The sequence below is a fragment of the Acartia tonsa genome, chromosome 1, assembly GCF_053477335.1.
Source record: "Acartia tonsa isolate MP-2025a chromosome 1, ASM5347733v1, whole genome shotgun sequence".
Taxonomy (NCBI): Eukaryota; Metazoa; Arthropoda; class Copepoda; order Calanoida; family Acartiidae; genus Acartia; species Acartia tonsa.
In genome coordinates, this window is record NC_137260.1 from 37,267,865 (window position 1) to 37,289,055 (window position 21,191).

Sequence of the window (21,191 nt, forward strand, 5' to 3'; positions counted from 1 at the left end):
GGAAGCGATATGGTTATCTTTAGCAGGGAGGATTAAAAATATTTTGAGGTAAGGAAAATCTACACCCTCCCCCAAAATGAACAAATACGGATAACAACACCCAAATCAGAAATTGACAAATCAGATTGTTAGCAAAGCGAACAGTTAATAAATACATAGAAACAACGCATTTAATATTCAATGTTATTTAGAAGTTTGAATAAAAATTCTTTTAAAACTTATTCTAAATTTACCTTAATACAGAATACTTACTATGAACATACTTATATTTCTAAGACTTGATTATAGAGTTGATCTTGATAGCAATATACTCAGTAACCTTATAGTCCTAGGAATCCATATTCAAAAATAAAAGGTAACACGCTGATTTGTCATTTTAGATATTGTTTTTGTTCATTTAAAGTTGGACATGCTTATTAAAGAGTTGCTACTGCTTAGTTTGAAGGGAAATGTAAATTCTAACACGCCTGATAAGAGCTATCCTTTACTGAAAGACGGACGGAATGTACCTAATTGAAAAATTATTTAGGCCAATTGCAAAGAAGTATATTTAGTACTTCATACATGATCTAAATGAATTATAGAGTATTAATTGACGGGGTTTTGTTCCTATATCCTCTTAGAACAAAGTCCTTAAAGGCAAGGCAAAATCACCCTCTTAAAAAAATTGCACTGACAAATTTTTTTGTAACCTAACCAAAAAAAAAATGGTTCAAATGTGATTTTTTTACCCGTAAGCAACAAAATGTGATATTTCTTGCCTCCCAAAAATAAAAAGCTTAGGTGTTCTTTACAGTTGTAGTCATTGTTTTGCTTACTTAGCCTTCTTTGTTTTGAAATTTGAAGTATCTAAGTTGAAAAAAAAATTCGAAATACCTGGAAAACCTACAAATAGGATCAGAAACAATATAATTATTCTCATACGTATTTTATATAATCGTGGAATATTATTGCATATTCTTGTAGTTGATCAACTTTTAATTAATTTAAGAAAACGCCAGAAAAATATTTTTAGACTCAACTGGAGCCGCTTGGCTTAATTTTTTTCAAGCCGTAGCTACTAGTCTATGATGTGTCTCTTTAACATAAAATATTTCATCCGAAGTAGTTTTTCACGCAACCTCTTTCACTGGCTTTCTATCATACCTGTGAGGTTTTGTGAATAATATGGTTTTCCATTTAGAGTTGAGTGATTTTTAATTGTTGCCATGCTAATCAATCCTTATATAAAAGTAACAGAATGTCTATTTGTGTGTAGCAAAAGATCTCACTAAACGCTGAATCGATTGGGTTCTCCTCTGCAAAGCTTCTTATAGGTCCAGGGAAGGTTTAAAACAATTTTGGGGAGTGTATATCAACCCTACAAATAAGAGGAATTAATGTAGATAAAATACTTAACTTAAAACTAAAATTGAAAGGGGAATTTCACACCACCCACTTCCACCCCCCCCCCTCTATGCCGCAAGTGTCTAAAACCTCATTAAAAGCGAAGTTTTTCTATAATTAGGATAGGTCCGTACGTCCGCCCGTCCGTCAGTGCCGGATAGCTTTTTTAGTTAATTTAGACATGTTAGAATTGTCCTATCGATATCAAATTTTGCATGGTGATTCCTGTAGTAGTTAGGTACGATTTAAAAGCGTAGCAACTCTATAATCATTACCAGAATGTCCATACGTCCATTTTAAATATGTTGATTTTTTAACTTTTTAACAAGAAATTTTTATATGATCTAATTATCCGATTGGTCTGATTTTTGGTATGCTGATTCTTGGGACAACAAAGTACAATATTATAAGCGAAGCAACTCTATAAACAAGTCCTGAAGATGTAAGTATGTCCATAAACATTATTCTGTATCAGGCAGTTTTTCAACAAATTTACTTACAATTTTTCTTCGACTCTTATACATTATATTATAATTATTTAATTCTGACACTATTCAAGTGTTAATGTCCGTTTGTCCTTTCGCTTCAGTGCTTCGCTTTTATGGATGTTGTCATCCTTGATTTGGTTTAAATTAATTATATTATAGTAATTCATAACTCGTAAAATTCTTGATGTCATTTAATTGGCTTTGATTTAAGCGCAAGTTTTTTTTTGATAAAAAAAAAAACATTTAATAGTTGATTTTACCTTTATGTATAGTTATTTATTTCAGACAAAAAGTTATGAATTTATATCAATCATATACAGATATAATTTTAAATAAAAGATTCAAAAATGTGATGTGATCAATCAAAAAGTGAAAAGAACAGCTACATGTGATAAAAATGACAGATAAATACCAACAAAAAATCTACCAACAAAAAAATACAAAATCCACCAGAACAATTAATACATAAAAAGATATGGTAATTCTGAGTTGCGGAGTTTGAAGTTACTTTGATTTTAAATTGTTGACATAGGAACTTCTAACTGTGCTCTTCATAGTTCACCAAAAACACCACCAACAAAATGAATTACAGGAATCTAAAACATGTAGAACATGTTGATCTATTTTTTTGAGATTGAATTGCCAAAAAAATATTTTAGGCAAAGCTTAAGAATTAAAAAATCTCTCATTTCTGATAGCAAAGCAAAGGATTTAAGGCGAATGGAGTAGGATTTGGGGATATCATTAGTATATTATTTCAAAAAGTAACTCTAAAAATTAGTAATATTTGGAGCCGGGTAAATTAATCTACCTTAATCGTCATATTATTACTTGGATGTTTGACCATATTTTAATGTACTATGATAAAGTGATGCTCGCAGCTGGATAAAATAACGATACTCATCACCTTTACCCCATGCCCTCCCCTCTTACTGGATGAACGAACTGGCCAATAAACGAGGTGCATATTAGCAAGCTAAATTGACGACAAGTTTTCCCCTATCAATGTATCCCCGTATATCCTACATTCATTTCTATCTTCCTTCCTATGTAAAACCTTAATTCATTTCAATTTACCTGGATCTGAAATTTAGAAGATAAAAATCTGCATGCCTATAGTCTATGATCTATATGATGTCTGTATATTTAATAAACAAGGACAATAGATTACATAGAAATATGCATTGTAAGATTCCACATAATTATCCAACAAAATCTCGGAAAATCAAGAAATTATAAGAAGAATGGAGTATTTAAGGGTAGGTTTCGTGATTTAAATATTTTTAGATATTCTTTAAAGCGAGGCCTTTCTATAATTAGGGTCGGTCCGTCCGTCCGTCTGGAACTGATAGCTTTTTTTTCGTTAATTTTGGCATGTTAGAATTGTACTATCGATTTCAAACTTCGCATGGTGACTCCTGTAATAGTTAGGAACGATTTAGAAATCAACTCTATAATCGTTACAAGAAAGTCCGTACTTCCATTTAAAACATGATAATTTAAATTTTTTTACCAATAAATTTTAATGTGATATAATTATCCGATTGATCTAATTATTAGAATACTGATTTCTAAAAGTACAACGTTAAAAGCGAAGCATCTCTATAACCAAGTTCTAAAACTGTAAGTATGTCCTTAAAATTATCCCTTATTTATGCAGTTTTGCAACAAATTCACTTACAATTTTGTTTATACTCAAATTTATATTCTAATTATTCAGTTGTGACATTCTACAAGTTTTAATGTTCGATTGTCCTACGGTTTCAGAGCTTCGCTTTTATGGATGTTGTCATCCTCGTTTTTTTTTGAGGTAACGAAGGAAATAATACCACCGTACGTCATATGATTCATTTTGAAAGGTTTCGTGATTAAAAAATTTAAATTTCAACATTTATAGTATAGATTCATTATTTTTAAAATTGTAGAAGATTTGTCACAAGGGCATGTGGTCTAGGTTCTAAAGTGGTTGTTACCTGATCCTGGCGTTGCAGGTTCGATACTGCCATGCTCAAACTTATCTTTTAAAAATCATATGCTTTACATTATAAGAGGAAAAAAGCAAAGGCTTATCCTAATAAATACTAATATTTATAGCTTACCCATTATGCAAATGTAATGAAAAATTTAATTATCCTTTTGTACCAAACTATGTACACTTTCTCAACAATAATATTGTCGGATTGTTCCCCCATTGTTTTCTTATTGGCTTATTTAGATAGTATGTATTATTATTTATTATAGTATATTTGCGATAACTTTTATTTAATGAAATCTTCCAATTTTTAACCTGTACAAAACGGCCTGCTTAATTGCTTCAAGATCCATGTCAGATCTATATAGGAAATAAATGTCTATAAACGAGCTCAAGTTTTCCAAGGACTATTCGTTGAAAACTCATAGTGCTCCAATAATCCATAATAAACTCTCATTGCCCAGAACGATAACCCATTATTTTACTTTATTAAAAACAAATTCATTTTTTTTTCATTTCATGTTGCTATTTACATTATAATGAAGTATTTAATTTCTAATCATAAAAAAGAAAATTTAAATTTATGATATAATAAATTTAAGAAAACTCTGTTTTAAAAGAATTCGATTGTGGCGACACTTTGTGTGTTCAAATATTGAACTAAAATTGTAATCATATAATAAACCCTTTGGTGATGGTAATGTAAAGAAATAAATATAATTTAAAAGATCTTTTTAAGATCATTTAAATTATTAAATATTTACTTCCGTTTAAATAGTAATGCCGGGTGAGGAAAATAGATTTATTGAGAAATATATATGCATATAGAAAACTAGCCAATAGGGAGATAGTTATATCGAGCCAACTCTAGTATCTATTATATAACTGATTTGCCTCATAAACAATTGATATTTATCACATATGCTTTGTACATTTTTATCCTTCCCCCCCTCCAACCCGCGCGCATTACATCTGCAGATGACTAGTAGAAAAAGGCCATTTCTCGCGATCGTACGCGGTGATGCGTCATGTTGGAAGGGTGACGCAAATTTCATATTTAGTTCTCGCTATTTGAGTTACTATATTTCCCTATGGGATAAAAGCGATGCTTGCAAAATTATTTTATTCGCTATAAAATAAAGATAATATTTTCTCATATCGTAAAATCTGAGATCTGAAACTTGCGTCACCCTTCCAACAAAACGAATGACCGCGTATGACTTGGAGAAACAGCATTTTATTACTAGTCATCACATCAGCACAGGATCGGACAAGTTCACAGACTTTAAACTAGGTCAAAACAAACTACTAACAATGCTTCCCTGAAAAATTCATATTTTCCTTAACAATAAGTATTTAAAGTTATGGATAAAATGCACACTTTATGCTTTATGGTATTTCTGATATAAAATAGTACATAATATTAAAGCTTGGGTCATTTCTCTCTCTTAATTGTGAAGATAAAGCATATCGAGCACTCTGGGTTTCCCTACTCCTTTTGGGCTATCAAGTACCAAATATAACCTAACCTGTCTTAAAGTAATAAAAACTAACCAAAAATCCCCCTCCTTCTTTGGCCCCTACATCCAATTTATTTCAAACTTAGGAACGGAGGGGGGGGGGGGGGGCGGGTCTATGCTTGACCTAGAATAACCTTAACCCTATCCAGGTCCAATAACAAGGTTCCGATAAAGATTTGTTGTATTATATTATTGAGTTTTTAAGGACATACGCACATACGACAAAACACGCCTTGTATGTATATATCTAAATAAAGGCCTACATATGTATATTGTATTATCACATATGTTTTATTTATTATTGGTTTTATTATTGGATTTTTTCCCCATATACACACCATACACCTGCGCATAGGGGACAAGTTCATTGGACTTTTAAATCCCCTATACACCAAGTACACATAACAAGGATATGGATGGAGAGTCAATAGATTCTAACAAATCATTAAAAGCTAGATATATATATATAACTACTGGCCTCTAGGAGCATTTGTGGAAGGTGGGGGGGGGGGGGGGAGGAGTGTCGATTTTCCACTTTTCATTTTAGCCTTTGGAAAAAAAAGTAAGGTAAGCTCTAAGATTTTAAGCCTTCCCTGGACCTTTAATAAGCTTTACTGACTGGAGAACCATATCGGTCCAGCAATTAGCGATTAAGCAACATTCAAACATACATATATGTACACATACACACACACGAACACACACACACACACACACACACACACACATACATATAGTCAAACTTTGATATAAGGATGATTGTACACCAAGACTAAATACAACAAGAATTTCATGGAGATTCTAAATTCTAAATGAAAAGTTTGAACACTACTGTTTTAAAAAAACTAAATAAAGATTTAGTAAAAGTTCACTCCACCCCCCCCCCCCCCCTGATATCTAAAGTCACTTAAGGCTAGATGACTCTTTAACGAGATAGCAAGTTGGGTTGTGCTTTTCAGGGACATTTTACAAACTATCTCAGAATAGTTTTAGGCTTTTTTGTAGAGAAGGTAGATTAGTACCTTGAAATAGCAGAACCGTAATATTATGGGTTAATTCTCTAGAATAGTTATTTATCGCTTCGTATACAAATAGTCTTATGCGGACAGTAAAATTATAAATCAGTTATGTTTTTATTCCAGTTTTGTTAGCCCTGTGAGTCTTTCAACATGGCTCAAAACCGGTTACAGTCCAGCAGATATTAATCGTATTCGAAGCCATACTGTAAAATTATATATGGTATAATCACAGAATATGTAGATTTAGTTTCATAGTATTCGAAAGATAAGAAAAGGATTCTTTCTAAAGAGGAATTTACTTTTTTCAACCTTCCCTTCGGCCCCTACCCCTTTCTACCTTTCTTTCCAAATTGTGCCATTTTCCATCTCTCTCTTGCTTTCTACTAAATATGGTCTGTCTCTAGCTTCCTAGGTTATATCATAAACAGGGAAACGTTTTCTACAAATATATTACATTATCATCAAAAACATATATATACAATAGGCAAAGTAAAATCCTTAAATATTATTATTCATCTGCAATTGTTTTATCGCCATTTTGTAATATAACAAAAGATCTCGGTAATTGCTGAACCCCCATTTTTTGGTAAAGCAACAGAAACTTTGGGTAATCATTACAAATTACCTTAGGAGCTAGAGGCGAAGTTTAACATGGTTAATAAGCATAACAAGAACTATATTTGGCAGAGAATTTTTTTGTTTTTGGAAAATTACCTTTTTTCTACTTTTCTCTAAATGTTTTTTTTATAATTGTTTTCTATTTGATTTTAATTTATAATTACAAATTTAAGTTTCATCATAAGATTCTTTTCGGTCGCACATGCTTTTCTCTCTTTCCTTCTTTTTTTCTCTCTTTTAAACACAACTCTTAATTTCTCTCTCTGAATCTCTCTAAATTTCTTCTACACTTTATTCCTTCTCTCTCTAGTTTAAAAAACGCCGAAGAGAGACATTCATACACATACAAACACTAATACACAAACACTCACAGACACATACATTTAAAATACTTCTTCCTATGCTGACGGCCTCCGTTTTCGCCCGCACCCCTTTGTATCCCCCCCCCCCTTCACCTCTTGTGCACCAGAATGGACCATATATTAAATATGGTGTATAGGGGAGTGTGGTGGGGGAATTTATGTATTTTATTGTGTTCTCCCCCTTTTGGACGTTCCTTCATATCAAATAGCCTAAAAACTTGCTCGGGGTCATCGATTTAAACATTTATGCAACTTTTCTTCGGAAAAAGGAAAAAATATCAAATCTTTTATTAGATATTAAATTAGATTAATTATTCCATATTTATGATGGGTCTATGGTACATAGTATATGTCTAGTGGTTTAAAGAGCTCCACTTATTTCCCCTATGCACTAGGGCTGCATTGTATCAGAGGTCCCCCCCCCCTCCCAACCACCTCCTCCTTCCCTTCCCCATATTAAAACCATCTACACTTTTTACTCGGGGTAGACGGCTAGGTTGTAACCTTTGTTAATTTACTAAAGTTATATTTAAAAATGTTTTACTTTTTAAATTACACACAAACCATCTTAGATTTATCATAATTTTACCTACAGTAACCTAAACTATTTCAATTTAATTTAAATAAAAACCAAAAGAACATAAATAAATTGGCCTTATTCTAGACGGACAGCTTATAGCCACATATTTAGTTGTTAAAACTTTGTTTTGTAAATGTTGAAATATAAATATTTTTACTTTACTTAAAAACTTTTTAAAGTTTTTTTGTTCGTTTTTGAGTACAATGCCCTTTTATAAGAACATTTTCCTTTTGTTTTAATATTAATGCATTAAATTCAATGGTATATATTTTTTCTATGTCATTATTACAGACATTAAACGTAGGATTGGTTTCTCAATGTATCAAGCTTCGTTGCTAAATATGTATGTGCATTCTAAAAGAGTAAAAAGTTCCAGTCACATGTAATTTATTGTCGGTTGGTTTTGTATAAGTGTACTCTCAGAGTAAACCAACTCACAATTTCATTCAGCGTGGCTTTTAAATTCAAAAAGAAAGTATAGAGAGAGATTAATATGGTAAGAGAGAGAAATTGAGAGAGAGAGAGAGAGAGAGAAAGCGATAGATAGATAGCCCAACGGAAGAAACAATTCCCCCCGCTTGGGGGAAAGTCTCATGTGTTAGTTACGAGGGGAAGGAAGGGGATGGGGGAAGAGCAGGGGTGGCTATGACACATAGGTTAGGATATCGATCCAATTCTCTTGGTTGTTTGCTATCCAACTATCTATCTATCTATCCATTATACACTTGCTAGCTAGCTAGCTGGCTCACTTGCTATAGGGGAAAATAGGGGAGGGGGATGTGCAGGCTGCACATAGGGAGGTTAGGTTAGGTTAGTCCGTAACCAGACTTTTAAACTTAAACTATAACAGGGCCGGAGGAGTGGTTATTAATAATACGAAGACTTTTAAATATCAAATGCGTTGTGAAAGTTAAACCGCAGTGAAAAGTAATTACTTAAACTTTATTTTCAAGTGAGTTTTTTAACATATTTATTTTTGTTTATTAAATCTAGCAGTACGTAGCTATTCTATAATTTCTATAAAAGATAATTCCATCATTTACGTTTATATATAATATGTGTAACGCATTCTTATTCTTAGAGTAACAGAATGCGTGTCTGTCTGTAAATCTATCTGTACCGAAAGAACTCACTTACCGCTAAACCTATACAGTTTCCAATAGGTCCCTACAAGGATTTTAATTATTTTGTAAAACACGTTTATCATTCCCAAAGAAATAGCCCCTAGAAAAAATTAAATCCTTTCCTCATTTTTAAACGCCTCTAGAGAGCTTAAGTGGCGTATAGCCGTAGTCATATAACTTCCTTTTTAACCAAAAGATCTTGCTAATCATTGGTTCGATATAGTTCTCCTTAACAGGGAAGCTTTTTATAGATCCCAGGAAGGTTTGAATTTATTTAATGAGAGCGTTATAATACAATTCTAAGTTTTATTCATGCCAAATTATTGTAACAATATTTAAAGTGCAAATGTTGAACTCTTTAAATATATTTGTTTTGAATATATGAAATTATTAGTTGCTTCGCCCCCTAGCCTCTATTGGAAGGTTAGAACGGTGGGAGAAATATCCTAACCACCCCAAGACATGTATAAGGCTTTCATAAAAAGTACAACCAATATGAACTAGCATTATCTTTAGATCTTTAGCTTTAAAAAAACCTTACTACTTTATACTAAGAAGATATAAAATATGTATGTATAAATACACAAACATGTATTTATGTGTCATCGACTAAACTTTAGAGAAGAGTTAAAATTAAGACGACCTTCAATTAATTCTAAATTGCCATATAAAAACTTTTTGCAATAATACATTTGGGATAGAATAAAATTTTTTTATTTTAATACGTATTTTTAAAGTAATTAATTCATTATTTCTTACTTTTGATGCTAAAGAGATAATTGTACTTACTTCAACAGTATATAACATTATAATAAAGAAACAGGATTTCAGTTTCTGTGTCTGTACCGAAGTATCTCGCAAACCGCTGAACCGATATGGTTTTCTTTTACAATGTAACTTCTACTTCTAATTATTATGGGTACCACAACACTCCGAAGAGAAATCGCCCCCTAAAAAAAATTCTTTTTCTTTTCAAAAAAAAAAAAAAAATGGGGTTAGTTGAATCCCCCCCCCCTAAAACATGAACAAAAATGTAATTTTAAGTTCTAAAATAAATACTGAAATGCATATTGTGATATCCTTAACTATTCTAATAAATGTCAATAAATCATTGTCTATCTAGGTTGTCTGGTAAACGGCCTAACAGATGAAAACTCGAAGTAAAGACCGCCTCCAAACAGCCGCCGCAGCAAAGCAAGAAACATCTAAACCAGAGCAAGCAAAGCCTGCTCCAAAGAAACAAGAACAAACCAAAACAACATCAGCGGCAAAGGAACCGCCTAAAATAACCATGGTGGCCACACAAGAATTGATCAGGCCTGTAGCCTCCCCTACAAAACAAGAAGTTTCAAAGGTTTTCCTACAGAAAAGACCAAATGGTGAAGTGGTAAGTTTAATTCATAATTCAATGAGTTCAATATTTATTGATAAATAGGTTAAAAATTTGATTTACGCCCTCAGGAGATACTACAAAATTCTATTTAGTATGACCTTTTTTTTCTCCAGCACTAAAAGATTTTCCGCATCATATTAAGGTAGTTGAAAATGCCTGTAAATACATATTATCTGTATGTTAGCTTTATTTTTTCTTTATAACATTATTTTTCTTTTTTTGAAGGCTGACAGCGTAGTATGTTCTATATGTGGGGAAAACCTAAGTTCAGCTCGGGACCTTGGTCTGCATATTCTAGCCAAACATTGTGATTCTACTGTTCAGGAGAAACCAGCAGAACCAGGTATAATTTTATATAATGTCAGAGGTTTAAATACCTATTTTTTCCAATGAAATCTCTAACAACTTAGTGTTTATGTACCTAAAAAAGCAAAATAAAAATAATAATGATTTCCAATTTGCTGGGCTTTTAAGAGCATTTTGTAGTTTTGTCATTTTTAATTTTCTTTGTAAAAAACTCAACTACCTTGCAGTTTTGTGTGCTTTGTATGCTTGCAAATCCATGTGACTAATGAACAACAAACAGCATAAAATTTTATATTTTCAGGTTTAAACAATAACATAACAACCAACATAGTGATAACTCCCCCAACTGAATCCAGCAAAGCCATGACTGTTACCACACCAACCCAGACAAATAAAACCATGATCATAACCCCACAAACCCAGGCTACCAAAACTATGACCATCACAACCATGCCTACCTTTACAAACTTAGCCCCGACCATTACAAACCAAACCCAAACCTTTACCAGCCGCCCCCAAACCCTAACCACCCTAACGCCAAGTCAGCCACGAACTACAACTATTGTAAAAAAAATAGTAACCCCACGAAATCCAACAGAAGATGAAAAAAGTAGCCGCGTTATGATATACAAAGCTTCAAATGGGGTATTCAAATATATTTGTTTGATATGTGGAATTGTTACAACAGAAAAGTTACAAATCAAATCACATATGGACAACCATACACAAGCGCAAAGAACGGCGCCTGAAATTGTCAATAAAAAGATCATTCTTGTTTCATCAACGGCCGCGGGAATAAATCGGCCATTTGGAACAGTTGCAGCCGTTCCCATATCTCAGTTCCAAATAGTTAGATCTCAACCATCCATAGTTATTGCGCCCAATGTATCAATAACTCCAATTAAAAAGCCTGCAATGCAAAGCATACCTATAACTCCAATGGTACAACTCCAAACTGACTCAGTTAATTCTTATGGTCCTGCTGAAATTCATCTTAAAACAGAACAGGTAGTGTATTTGTCGTTTAAAATAAAATCGAAGATATTTTACCTACAATGACATTTATCCAATGTTAAAATTGATTAAAAAATTTAAATTATAATAATAATTTCCAGTTTTCCAATTATAAACGAAAAAACCTTAAATAGTATCAGTAGTTTTAAAAAAGGCATTTACTTTTTACCTTTTCACCTATTGTGTGTTGTTTTTAATGCTCTGTTATAATTTTACTAGTGGCTTCGCCCCTAGCCTCTAGGGGCTTTGCCCCAAGAGGTATAATTACATCTTCTATTACCCAGCAGAACGGATCACAAATTTTCGCACCTACCAAGCAGGAAAACATTTTGCGATTAAATTCGCGAAATTCGTAAATTTCGTGAAATTCGTAAATTTCGTAAAATTCGCAAAATTCGTAAAATTCGTAAAATTCGTAAAATTCATAAAATTTGTAAAAAAAAAAAAAAAAAAAAAAATGGGGGGGAGATTTTTTTGTTTTTGTGGGGGTTGGGGGTGTCCCACCCCCCAAGAAAATAGCTAAAAAACCACCGCAGGACCAATAGGTATATACCCTGAAGAGTAGAATCCGATCGGTTCAGTGGTTACCGAGATCTTAAGCTTCAGACGGACAGACGGACAGACAGACGGACAGACATCGTTCTACTTTGTATTATAGATAGCCGTAAGATCCCTAAATCAATAGTCTCAAGTTTTCTATCTGTGTATGTATCTGTTGTTTTTATTCATAAAAAAGCATAAGTTTTCATGGAAACTAATCTTGCTTTTATTTTTTCAGGATGAGATAGAAGATATGGAAGTTGATCCATTAGCATTTGATTCCCCACAGGAATTATCAACCCCGAGAATTGTTTCTGTACAGAGTGTGGCCAGTTTTATAACTAACAATAACAACACTGAAAGTGATTCAGATTTTGAGAATATGGGCTATAGGTACAATAAAAAATTTATTAATGTTGTCACTTTTAGAATAGTTAATTAAGACATATTAAGTAATATACATTGATAATTAAACACTTTTACATAATAAAATTGTAATAAATCATTAGCTTTTAATTTTTCTTTCCAGAGGCGAAATAGACGACGACTTTTCTGAGGAGCTGATGATTGAACCCGACATTAGTCTCGACTATGACGACATTGAGGACACATCAGCAGAGGAGGCGGAGAATGGTACCAGTTCCCGCAATTTTATCCAGAATAGCTTGATGTGCAGTTTTTGTAGCAGCCATTTTGATAATCAGGAAGCGTTGCTGGATCATCTTAGGGTAGGCTTTAGATTTATTTATTCAGAATTGTTTTTAATACGAAATACTGCATTTTTGACTTATTTTGCAACAATTTACATCTAGCTTTAAAAAAAGATTTTTGTTTTTGCTAGCGAAAAAAAATCCTTTAGAATAAACCTATTTTTTTCAGGTGCACATAGACATCCCGCACCGGCCAGTGCAGGCAGAACTTGAGAAGGGATACATGACCCTGTACACCTCCAGCAGGGTCAAGCATGTCTGCCTCCTCTGTGGCAAGTTCTTCCCCACTATGGACAGTGTAAAGACGCATATTAAGAATCATGTCAAGGATGACAGTTACTATTTCTGCTACTCTTGTGAAAAGGTAAGTTAAGTCACTCACTGATAGCTGCATTATATGCGCTATTTATTTTCTACTTATAACCTACACCAACTTCTATATATGAACATAATTGCCAATGTGTTTCTTCACTCTTTTAACACAATCTTCATTGTTTTTTTTTGCGTTATTTATCTCCTATTTGCACTAAGTCATGGTAACAAAATATTTATAAAATCCTTATACCAGCTTACTAATTTTTAGGTATTCCCACACCGAACCAACCTAACCCTCCATAATAGAAAGCAGCATGGCATACAGAACGAATTGGAGTGTGTGAAATGTAATACAGAGTTTCCTAACTTTGTGTCCCTGTCTAATCACACTAGAACATGTACTGCACAGCCTAAAAAGAAGAGCAAGGCAAACCGTCCCCCGCCCAAGCTTATTCAGTTGAGCACAGGTAAAAATGCTCACCGAAAATGGATTTTCTTCGGTGTGAAATACCTTTTTTATAGCTTTTCATATCTTACTGAAAAAAATATTTTGTAATAATTTGAAACTCACTTTAAAACAAAATCGAGGGGTGTGTGTATCAGATGGTGAAGACCCTTATTTTTGCTGGGGGGTTGATGTACCCCCCCCCCCCACCCCCATCCCCCTCTTCTACACGCCTCTGTTGAAGATTTCTATTAAGATTTGTAGTACAAATATCTATAAAATTAGGTGGATGTAAACCACAAATAGTTATGACTATCTTAAAATAATAATGCATATAACTTTTGTGTGATTTCACATGATAAAATTAAGATCAATCAGAGAAACACAAAAGTTGCTCCCACACTTGTAAGAAAAGTTGCTCCCATAACTACATCTGAACCTCTTATTAATTATTCACCCCGTGATAATATAATACTTTAGGAACAACAGCCTCTACAGAAACAGGAGACCATATCCTAGTAAGAAAAGTTGCTCCCATAACTACATCTGCACCTCTTATTATTAAAACAGTAAACCAACCAAACACTGTTTTGGACTCAAGGTATGAATTTCAATTGTTATTTCTTCCAAAACTAAAGTTAACTAAAAACAGTTTCAGAAAGAAATATATTATTCTTAATTTAGTTTGGGTTAGGTTTGCCTCTAAGGGATATGTTGCGTAGGGTTATAGTCAATTGCCCCCTTCTCAGATTTAGTAGTTATTTGATCATATAGTGTAACCTCCACCTCCAATATTTGTTTTTTAAAATCTTGTAAAATCTCTAAACACATTTTTATGGGAGGTGGGGAGGTTGTAATGGAAAATTGTTTTTAGCAAGATGGGGTGTACTAACGCCCAGTATTTTGATGATAGGACTAGTTGGAAGCAAAGCACAATGAGTCTATCGGTTTGCGAGATCCTAAGCGGCAGACGTACAGACATCGATCTACTTGGTATTATAATTAAAAAATTGAATTTGTTTTCAAAAATCTAATATAAAATTAATACTTCAGAACGTTTATCTCGATAGCACCGAAGCCCACCGTCTCCTTGCTCTCAGAGGAGGCCAAGAAGATCCTCTCCGACAGTCTACCTCCCTCCTCACAAAATGGGGATTCCACAAATCCAAGGTGAAAATTAATTAGTAAAATTTTAAGAAAATGGTGAATTTAAATAGTAAGTTAGTTCAAAAGCGTAGCTTCTCTATGTCATTTTATCAGTCCGTTGGCTGGAATGATAACAGAAAAAATCCAATTATTGGTTAAAACTTTTATTACTTTTTATATTTATGAACAATGCTTTTTTGATAAATGCTTTTTTGACAAATAGTTTTTAAAAAGCTCAATAAAATTACAAAAACTGTTTTACTAACTAAATGAAATTATGAAAAATCATGCAAAACTTTTTAATCATTTTTCCAACCATTTAAAAACTTTAGAAAAATACATTTAAGGCATAATAATAAAATTTGAGTGAAAAAAGGAAGCAAAAAAATTTATAATGTGAAATTACAGTTTTATAAAACAGTATATATTTATATTTTTATTATAATTATATATTAATTGTAATCTTATATCAGAGCTCACAAAATCATCGAGACCCCAGCTGGACGAGAGTATATACCTGATACTAACTCAAATAATATTGTCAACCTGGATACTATCTACCCGCAGCCAAATGCCTATGAAAACAAACGGGGCTTTATGCTTAGACCAGTTGGTGAGTTGAATCATTCCATTGAGCTATCAGTGTTTGTCCGTCAGTCTGTCTATCTTAATATCTGCCGGATAAATCTCAAATAACATAGTCGATTTGGGTACCATATAACCGTGCCCAAATATCTTTGAAAATAACAGATGTCAGTAGTTTTTCCAGTATAGCCTAGAATACGATTATTCGCCGCTGGAAAATAACCGGATCTTAGCCATACTGAAAAATCTTGGTTCGTAACGTGTTATAAACAATTTTTCACAAACAATAAATAGAAACCAAAAAAATTAATGTCAGTTTTGTTTTATAATTATTTTTATATTTTTTATATTCTACTATCCGCTAAAAGCTGTCTAAAATACGGGTTTTTGTCCGTCCGTACGTAGTGTTAGCTCTTATATTTGGTTTAGGCGTGGTACAATGTCCTATCGATTTAAAATAATTTCTGTAACAGTTCATATTCACCCATCCATCCATATAAATCTATCTATCTAGGTACTGGAGGGCACCAGCGATTCGTATGCGTAGACTGTGGAAAGCACTATACAACGAGCTACAATGTCCGTATGCACAGAAATATTCACCTGGGAAAGAATCTCTACTCCTGTAAATTTTGCCTCAAAGAGTTCTCTCATAAACATGTTTGGGAGGTGAGTTATATTTCCTCTTTTTAATCACGAAACCTATTATTTTTTTTATATCTCCCTTTAAATTGAATTGAGATATATTTCCTCTTTTTCATCACGAAACCTCTTAATATTTTTTTTTGTATTTTCCTTCAAATCTAATTGAATCTTTTTATGTTTGTGTATTTCTAGGATTTATTCAAATACTTTAATGCCTTTCCATTAATATCCTTAATAAGCTGATAATTACATACATTAAAATAATCGTTTATATCAAAACGTTTAATTAATTTAATTTTTAAATTCAAATCGTTATCAAATTAACGAACGTCGAAAAGCACATCTTCCCTGTAACGTCCTTGAACGTCCGGCTTTAACTAAAGCTTTTTCATTATTTTATTTCTTAATTTAAAAAAAAAAAAAATGAAATTTAAAAAAAAATATCTGTTTTTTACATTTTTGCTTCTTATGGAGAAAATTGTCCTTTTAAAAAAATTCTATAATCTAAAGTCATGCAAATATGACATGTATAATGATATGCTATGATATAGCAAACTATGTTAAACAAATATTTAACTTTTAAGGGGACATAACAAGTGCTTAGGATAAAGAATATGAAAAACAGGAAACTCTAATTTAAAAAACTAGCGATTATTGTCCCAATTTTTAACCATGAAAAACATAGTCCGTAGGGCCTATAAGCCTTTTTTGTGAAGGGTGACAGACTTTCCAATGATACAATTTTTGACTTTAATTTAAACACTGAATTTTAACTGAGTATAAAAAGAAATATAATTTTTAGTTTTAAAAATTCTGATTAATTCTTAATTTTCCTAATTTCGTTCCCTTATCCTAGCTACTACTATATGATAAGTCACAAATTTGATAAAATCTCTTAGTAACAAAATAAGTTTAAATGAGAAATAAGTTTTTATTTAAATTTAATAATCTAAATGCTAGCAATATTTAGAACATGACGTAACTTAAAATATGAATTTAAAGTTTCAAATAAATGATTTTTGTAATATTTTGAAATTATATCAAAAATTTTATACTATTATTTAAGTGGGTCTGCTCATAGATTAAATAAATTTTAGATTGTAATAATGTTGCATTGGGGTTATTTTTTTCTCTGCTTGGGTTTCAGTCCCCTTTCCTGGATAATTATGAGATCTTATTGGACATACAAACATACTTATATGTATAGTAAATGAATTTTCTATCATTGCCAGAGAGAGAGGACAATGGGCTGTTTATTAGACTAGTTCCCAAAGTTTTATAATAACGTTTTCTTATTCGTTTGCTTAACAACTTTTACTAAATTATGTTTGGTTGGTTTAATTAAGTTGAGTGTTCAAACGCTTCAATCACTAATTTTAATCTACAGAAGGGGTAATTTTGTGTATCATCAATCGGGACCAATTTGTCGGCAATTGTCTTATCCCTTTAGATCCCTGATATATTGCACATAAGTGAACGAACCCTTACCAAAGCAAAACAAATATTTACTGAATCAAACAGAAATTTTCAACCCAATACTCAATAACATAGATAAAGGGTCAGATGTCTAAGATAAATGGACAGATCATTTAAACGTGGAAAAAGTAAATTCATAAAGTATTAATTAGCTCTCCTTACTCTTTCTTTTTGATTAGGTAAAATTAAAATTACAAAAATAAATAGTTATCTTTGTAAGACTCAATTTCCAAACCAATTTAAGCTTAATAAATTATAATAAATGTTTTATTTTAGACCCACGAGCGCGTACATACTGGGGAGAGACCCTTTAAATGTCCAACATGTCCAAAAGACTTTGCTGACAGAAGCAATTACAATTCTCACAAGAAAATTTGCCTCAGACTTCAAAATCAACAAAACCAGCCACAGACTACTTATGAGATAGTCTAAGCTTATAAAGCCCTGTGAATTAGATCAGTGAATCACAAATATTTTTTTAATTTTTTTTAAAACTGCCTAAAATCCTTCAAAATAGGTCAAATATGAAAAAAAATATTGGTCAAATTTGTGAATATTGCATCAGTTTTTTTTTGTAACCTTGGTCACTTAGATACAGACATTTAAATATGAACTAGGCATTTTTAAAATACTTTCTTTTATTGACGGAAATTTGACCTGCATTTAGACATTTGGCAATTTTAGCATTTTTGGCTAATTTCTTTCTTTCTTTCTTCAACTAAAGTTAGATTTATTATATATAGGAATACTAGCTATTGACGAAACCCATTAAATTAATAAACATCCGTATGTTGTGTCAGAATTTTGTTTTTGTCTAACTTCAAACAATCAAAAAAGTAACTTTTTTATACTACATTTTTTCTTGATTATTACAATTACCGGACGTTTTATGTAAAGTTGTACACAGAAAATTTTTCTTGACTTTACTGTATATTTTATTTTGTACAGCATCATAAATTAATGTGATACACCAAAAACTTTTATGATAATTTATATTTTTACTGAAAATACTCTAGTCTATACTACATAATACTTTGTCTCTAGTCATTGCGAAACATTAATACTCATTATAAACAGTTTGCACTTTGTAAAAAGTCTATTTTTGTTGTAAATATTTTTGTGTGCTAATTTGAACCGCTTAGAGCTTATTTATGATCTCAATTTACTTGCATTTATACGCAATTTAGAATAATCTTGTCTTGTATTATTTATTGTTTGTTTATTTTATAAATTTTTACTTAATTTCCATTTATTTTTTGCATTTTTTCCTTATATCTTTCTAAAGAGTTATTTCGGAAATTTTTGCACATTGTCTACATGTGAAATTTCCTCAATTATTTTGCAATGTTAAGCAAAATTTCAGTCTTTACATTGAACACACGTGAAATCTATTAATATTTTTCAAAAAGTATTTTTAATATGGAAAAAAAACGCCTGATTCTAGTTTTTAAGTTCTAGTCAAAACGAAAGAATGATAAAAATAGCATGTAATTTAATATAAAATAATTTAAATATGTATATTTTATTATAACTTTAATAAAGAAAGTATTTACAATTTATTTTATTTGCTTCCTATTAAAATTTAAGGTATAAGTCATAATTAGTAGGGGAATTAAAATATTGCTAGTAGCGGGGCTAAAATTTATCTTGGGTCTTTCTGTCCGCGTATATTCCCTGTCAAAGCTATTGGCATATGCAATTTTAAGGGTTTATGTGGCTAAATAAAAAGTGGCAAATATTGACAAATCAACAGTCTAATGAATTAGTAATAACATAAATTTGTGTACATGATAACGAAACAATTTTTTGACAGGGATTATGAAATAACATAATAACGGAGCGAGTATTAGTCTATTATGTCCATTTTCTACACCAAGACGAAAAAGGTTTATATAAAATAGTCCTTTCAGTTAACTTTCATATCAGTACTGCTTGGACGTCTTTGAGTCCTGCGTTAGGTAAAAGTTAATTTATGGTGAACTTTCTGGGGTATTTTGTATTTTCGCCCTAAAATTTTCCACTAGCTGCATGTGTGCATGCTTCAACTGCACTGCTCGTGTATTTATAATGCAAGTACTATATTTGTTTATACTAGGTATTTAATGGGACAATCCATTTGGACCGCAGTAATTGGATTAAAAATATTTAGGGTGTAAAGAAACAACATTACATTTTATATGGTTCTTTAAAAACAGTGTACTGTGTTGGATGTTATTACCCAAACAGTGCCTATTTGAACACTGAACAACCCCTTTTTGAAAAGAAATGAAAACAAAGAGGGGGAATTTGTTTACTCCTACAGGAATTGGGCACCACAGGTATAGAGATTTAGAGCCCTGCAAGGGTAAAGGTTTAAAAAAAAACTAACCATTCCTTATTTAAATTTTTTCTTAGATAAGGATAAGGGGGTTTTTGAGTTCGATAGGAACTATAGGGAAATCACCGTTCTATCTTTTTATACAAGATGTATAATATCTGCATGTTTGTACACAAGAATCTAGCAAACCTCTGTAAATGATTAGTATTTAGGAACCTAGTAAAAGTAGCTGACTCAGATTATGACGTCAAAAAAATTAACAAATGAGAGACCACTATAAATTTCATCATTGGACAATTACAGTGTATACTGGCCTCTGATTGGCTAATTTTTTACGTCATAATCAGAGTCAGACACTTTTACTAGGTTCAATATTTAGGGAATAGGAAAATTATTGTAGGACCTGAAAAGCTTTATTGATATATTTTTTGGGGAGGGTAAAACAACCTTTTTAAGTGAAATTAAAAAAAGAAAATATGTTTTGTGCTAACTTTTGTTGCAAATCTAACATTTTTATAAAAATAAAGTGTGGGTTTTAGCTTAATAAAGCTTAGAGTGTCCCTTTAAGTACATATGCACGCACGCAGGAGTTACCATGCGCACATTGTATACAAACATCATTATCACATTTCCCATTTATTCCCTTTATCTAGTGATGCAGGATTAGATTAATGAAAGTAAAAATAAAATTTCCATTGTATAAATGCTTATTGTAAAAAAAGATAATCAGGTCTTGACAGCCTCAGCTGTGGCCAGTTTGCTGTCTTTTTTTTTTTGAACAATTCGCGGCTGTATGCAAGCCGTACATTTTCCTAATTCAACTAAACATTAGTATCTGCTGCTGCTTTTTATTATCGTTTATTATTGTTTCGTCAGAGCTGCAATAGGGTCTCAAATTAACACCTATCAGCCTCGTTTATTTTACAATATTCTGCAGATAACAGCCGGCTCCCACTAAAATTGATAGCTGCAAAGCTTTGTACTTGGATTTATACTGTCATTTTAGTTTACAGTTTAAAAGGGAATATAATAAATAGATTTAGGATAGGCTTAAGGAAAGAAAAGATAGAAAGAAGGATGGAGGAGGAGGAGGGAAGGGCAATAAAAAGGAAAGGGTTAATTATCGTCCTATTTGTATTTCCACAATAATGCATACAATTTTGGTGCAATTCTAACTTCCTATAACTTTCTTTGCGAATCTACACTATAAGAATTCATGTTGGTTTGTTG

The 21,191-nt window shown here is 31.9% G+C and overlaps 1 protein-coding gene across 1 annotated transcript; it reads left to right on the forward strand.

The window, feature by feature from the left end:
• Nucleotides 1–8,334: 8,334 nt before the first annotated feature.
• LOC145318528 (uncharacterized) lies at nt 8,335–19,203 on the forward strand. Its single transcript, XM_080159846.1, has 13 exons — nt 8,335–8,897; nt 10,193–10,456; nt 10,688–10,805; nt 11,070–11,776; nt 12,561–12,715; nt 12,852–13,050; nt 13,202–13,396; nt 13,616–13,814; nt 14,273–14,393; nt 14,846–14,962; nt 15,412–15,551; nt 16,038–16,192; nt 17,921–19,203. The coding sequence occupies exons 2-13, from the start codon at nt 10,217–10,219 to the stop codon at nt 18,074–18,076; spliced, it is 2,502 nt and encodes an 833-aa protein (XP_080015972.1). The 5' UTR covers nt 8,335–8,897; nt 10,193–10,216; the 3' UTR covers nt 18,077–19,203.
• Nucleotides 19,204–21,191: the final 1,988 nt, after the last annotated feature.

Excerpts from the sequence above, each read along its gene's own strand:
- LOC145318528 (XM_080159846.1), top strand. The coding sequence starts at position 10,217 with ATGAAAACTCGAAGTAAAGACCGCCTCCAAACAGCCGCCGCAGCAAAG. Across the intron at positions 13,051-13,201 it reads CGTTGCTGGATCATCTTAGG|GTGCACATAGACATCCCGCA; the intron begins GTAGGCTTTAGA and ends TATTTTTTTCAG. Across the intron at positions 13,815-14,272 it reads GCTTATTCAGTTGAGCACAG|GAACAACAGCCTCTACAGAA; the intron begins GTAAAAATGCTC and ends ATAATACTTTAG.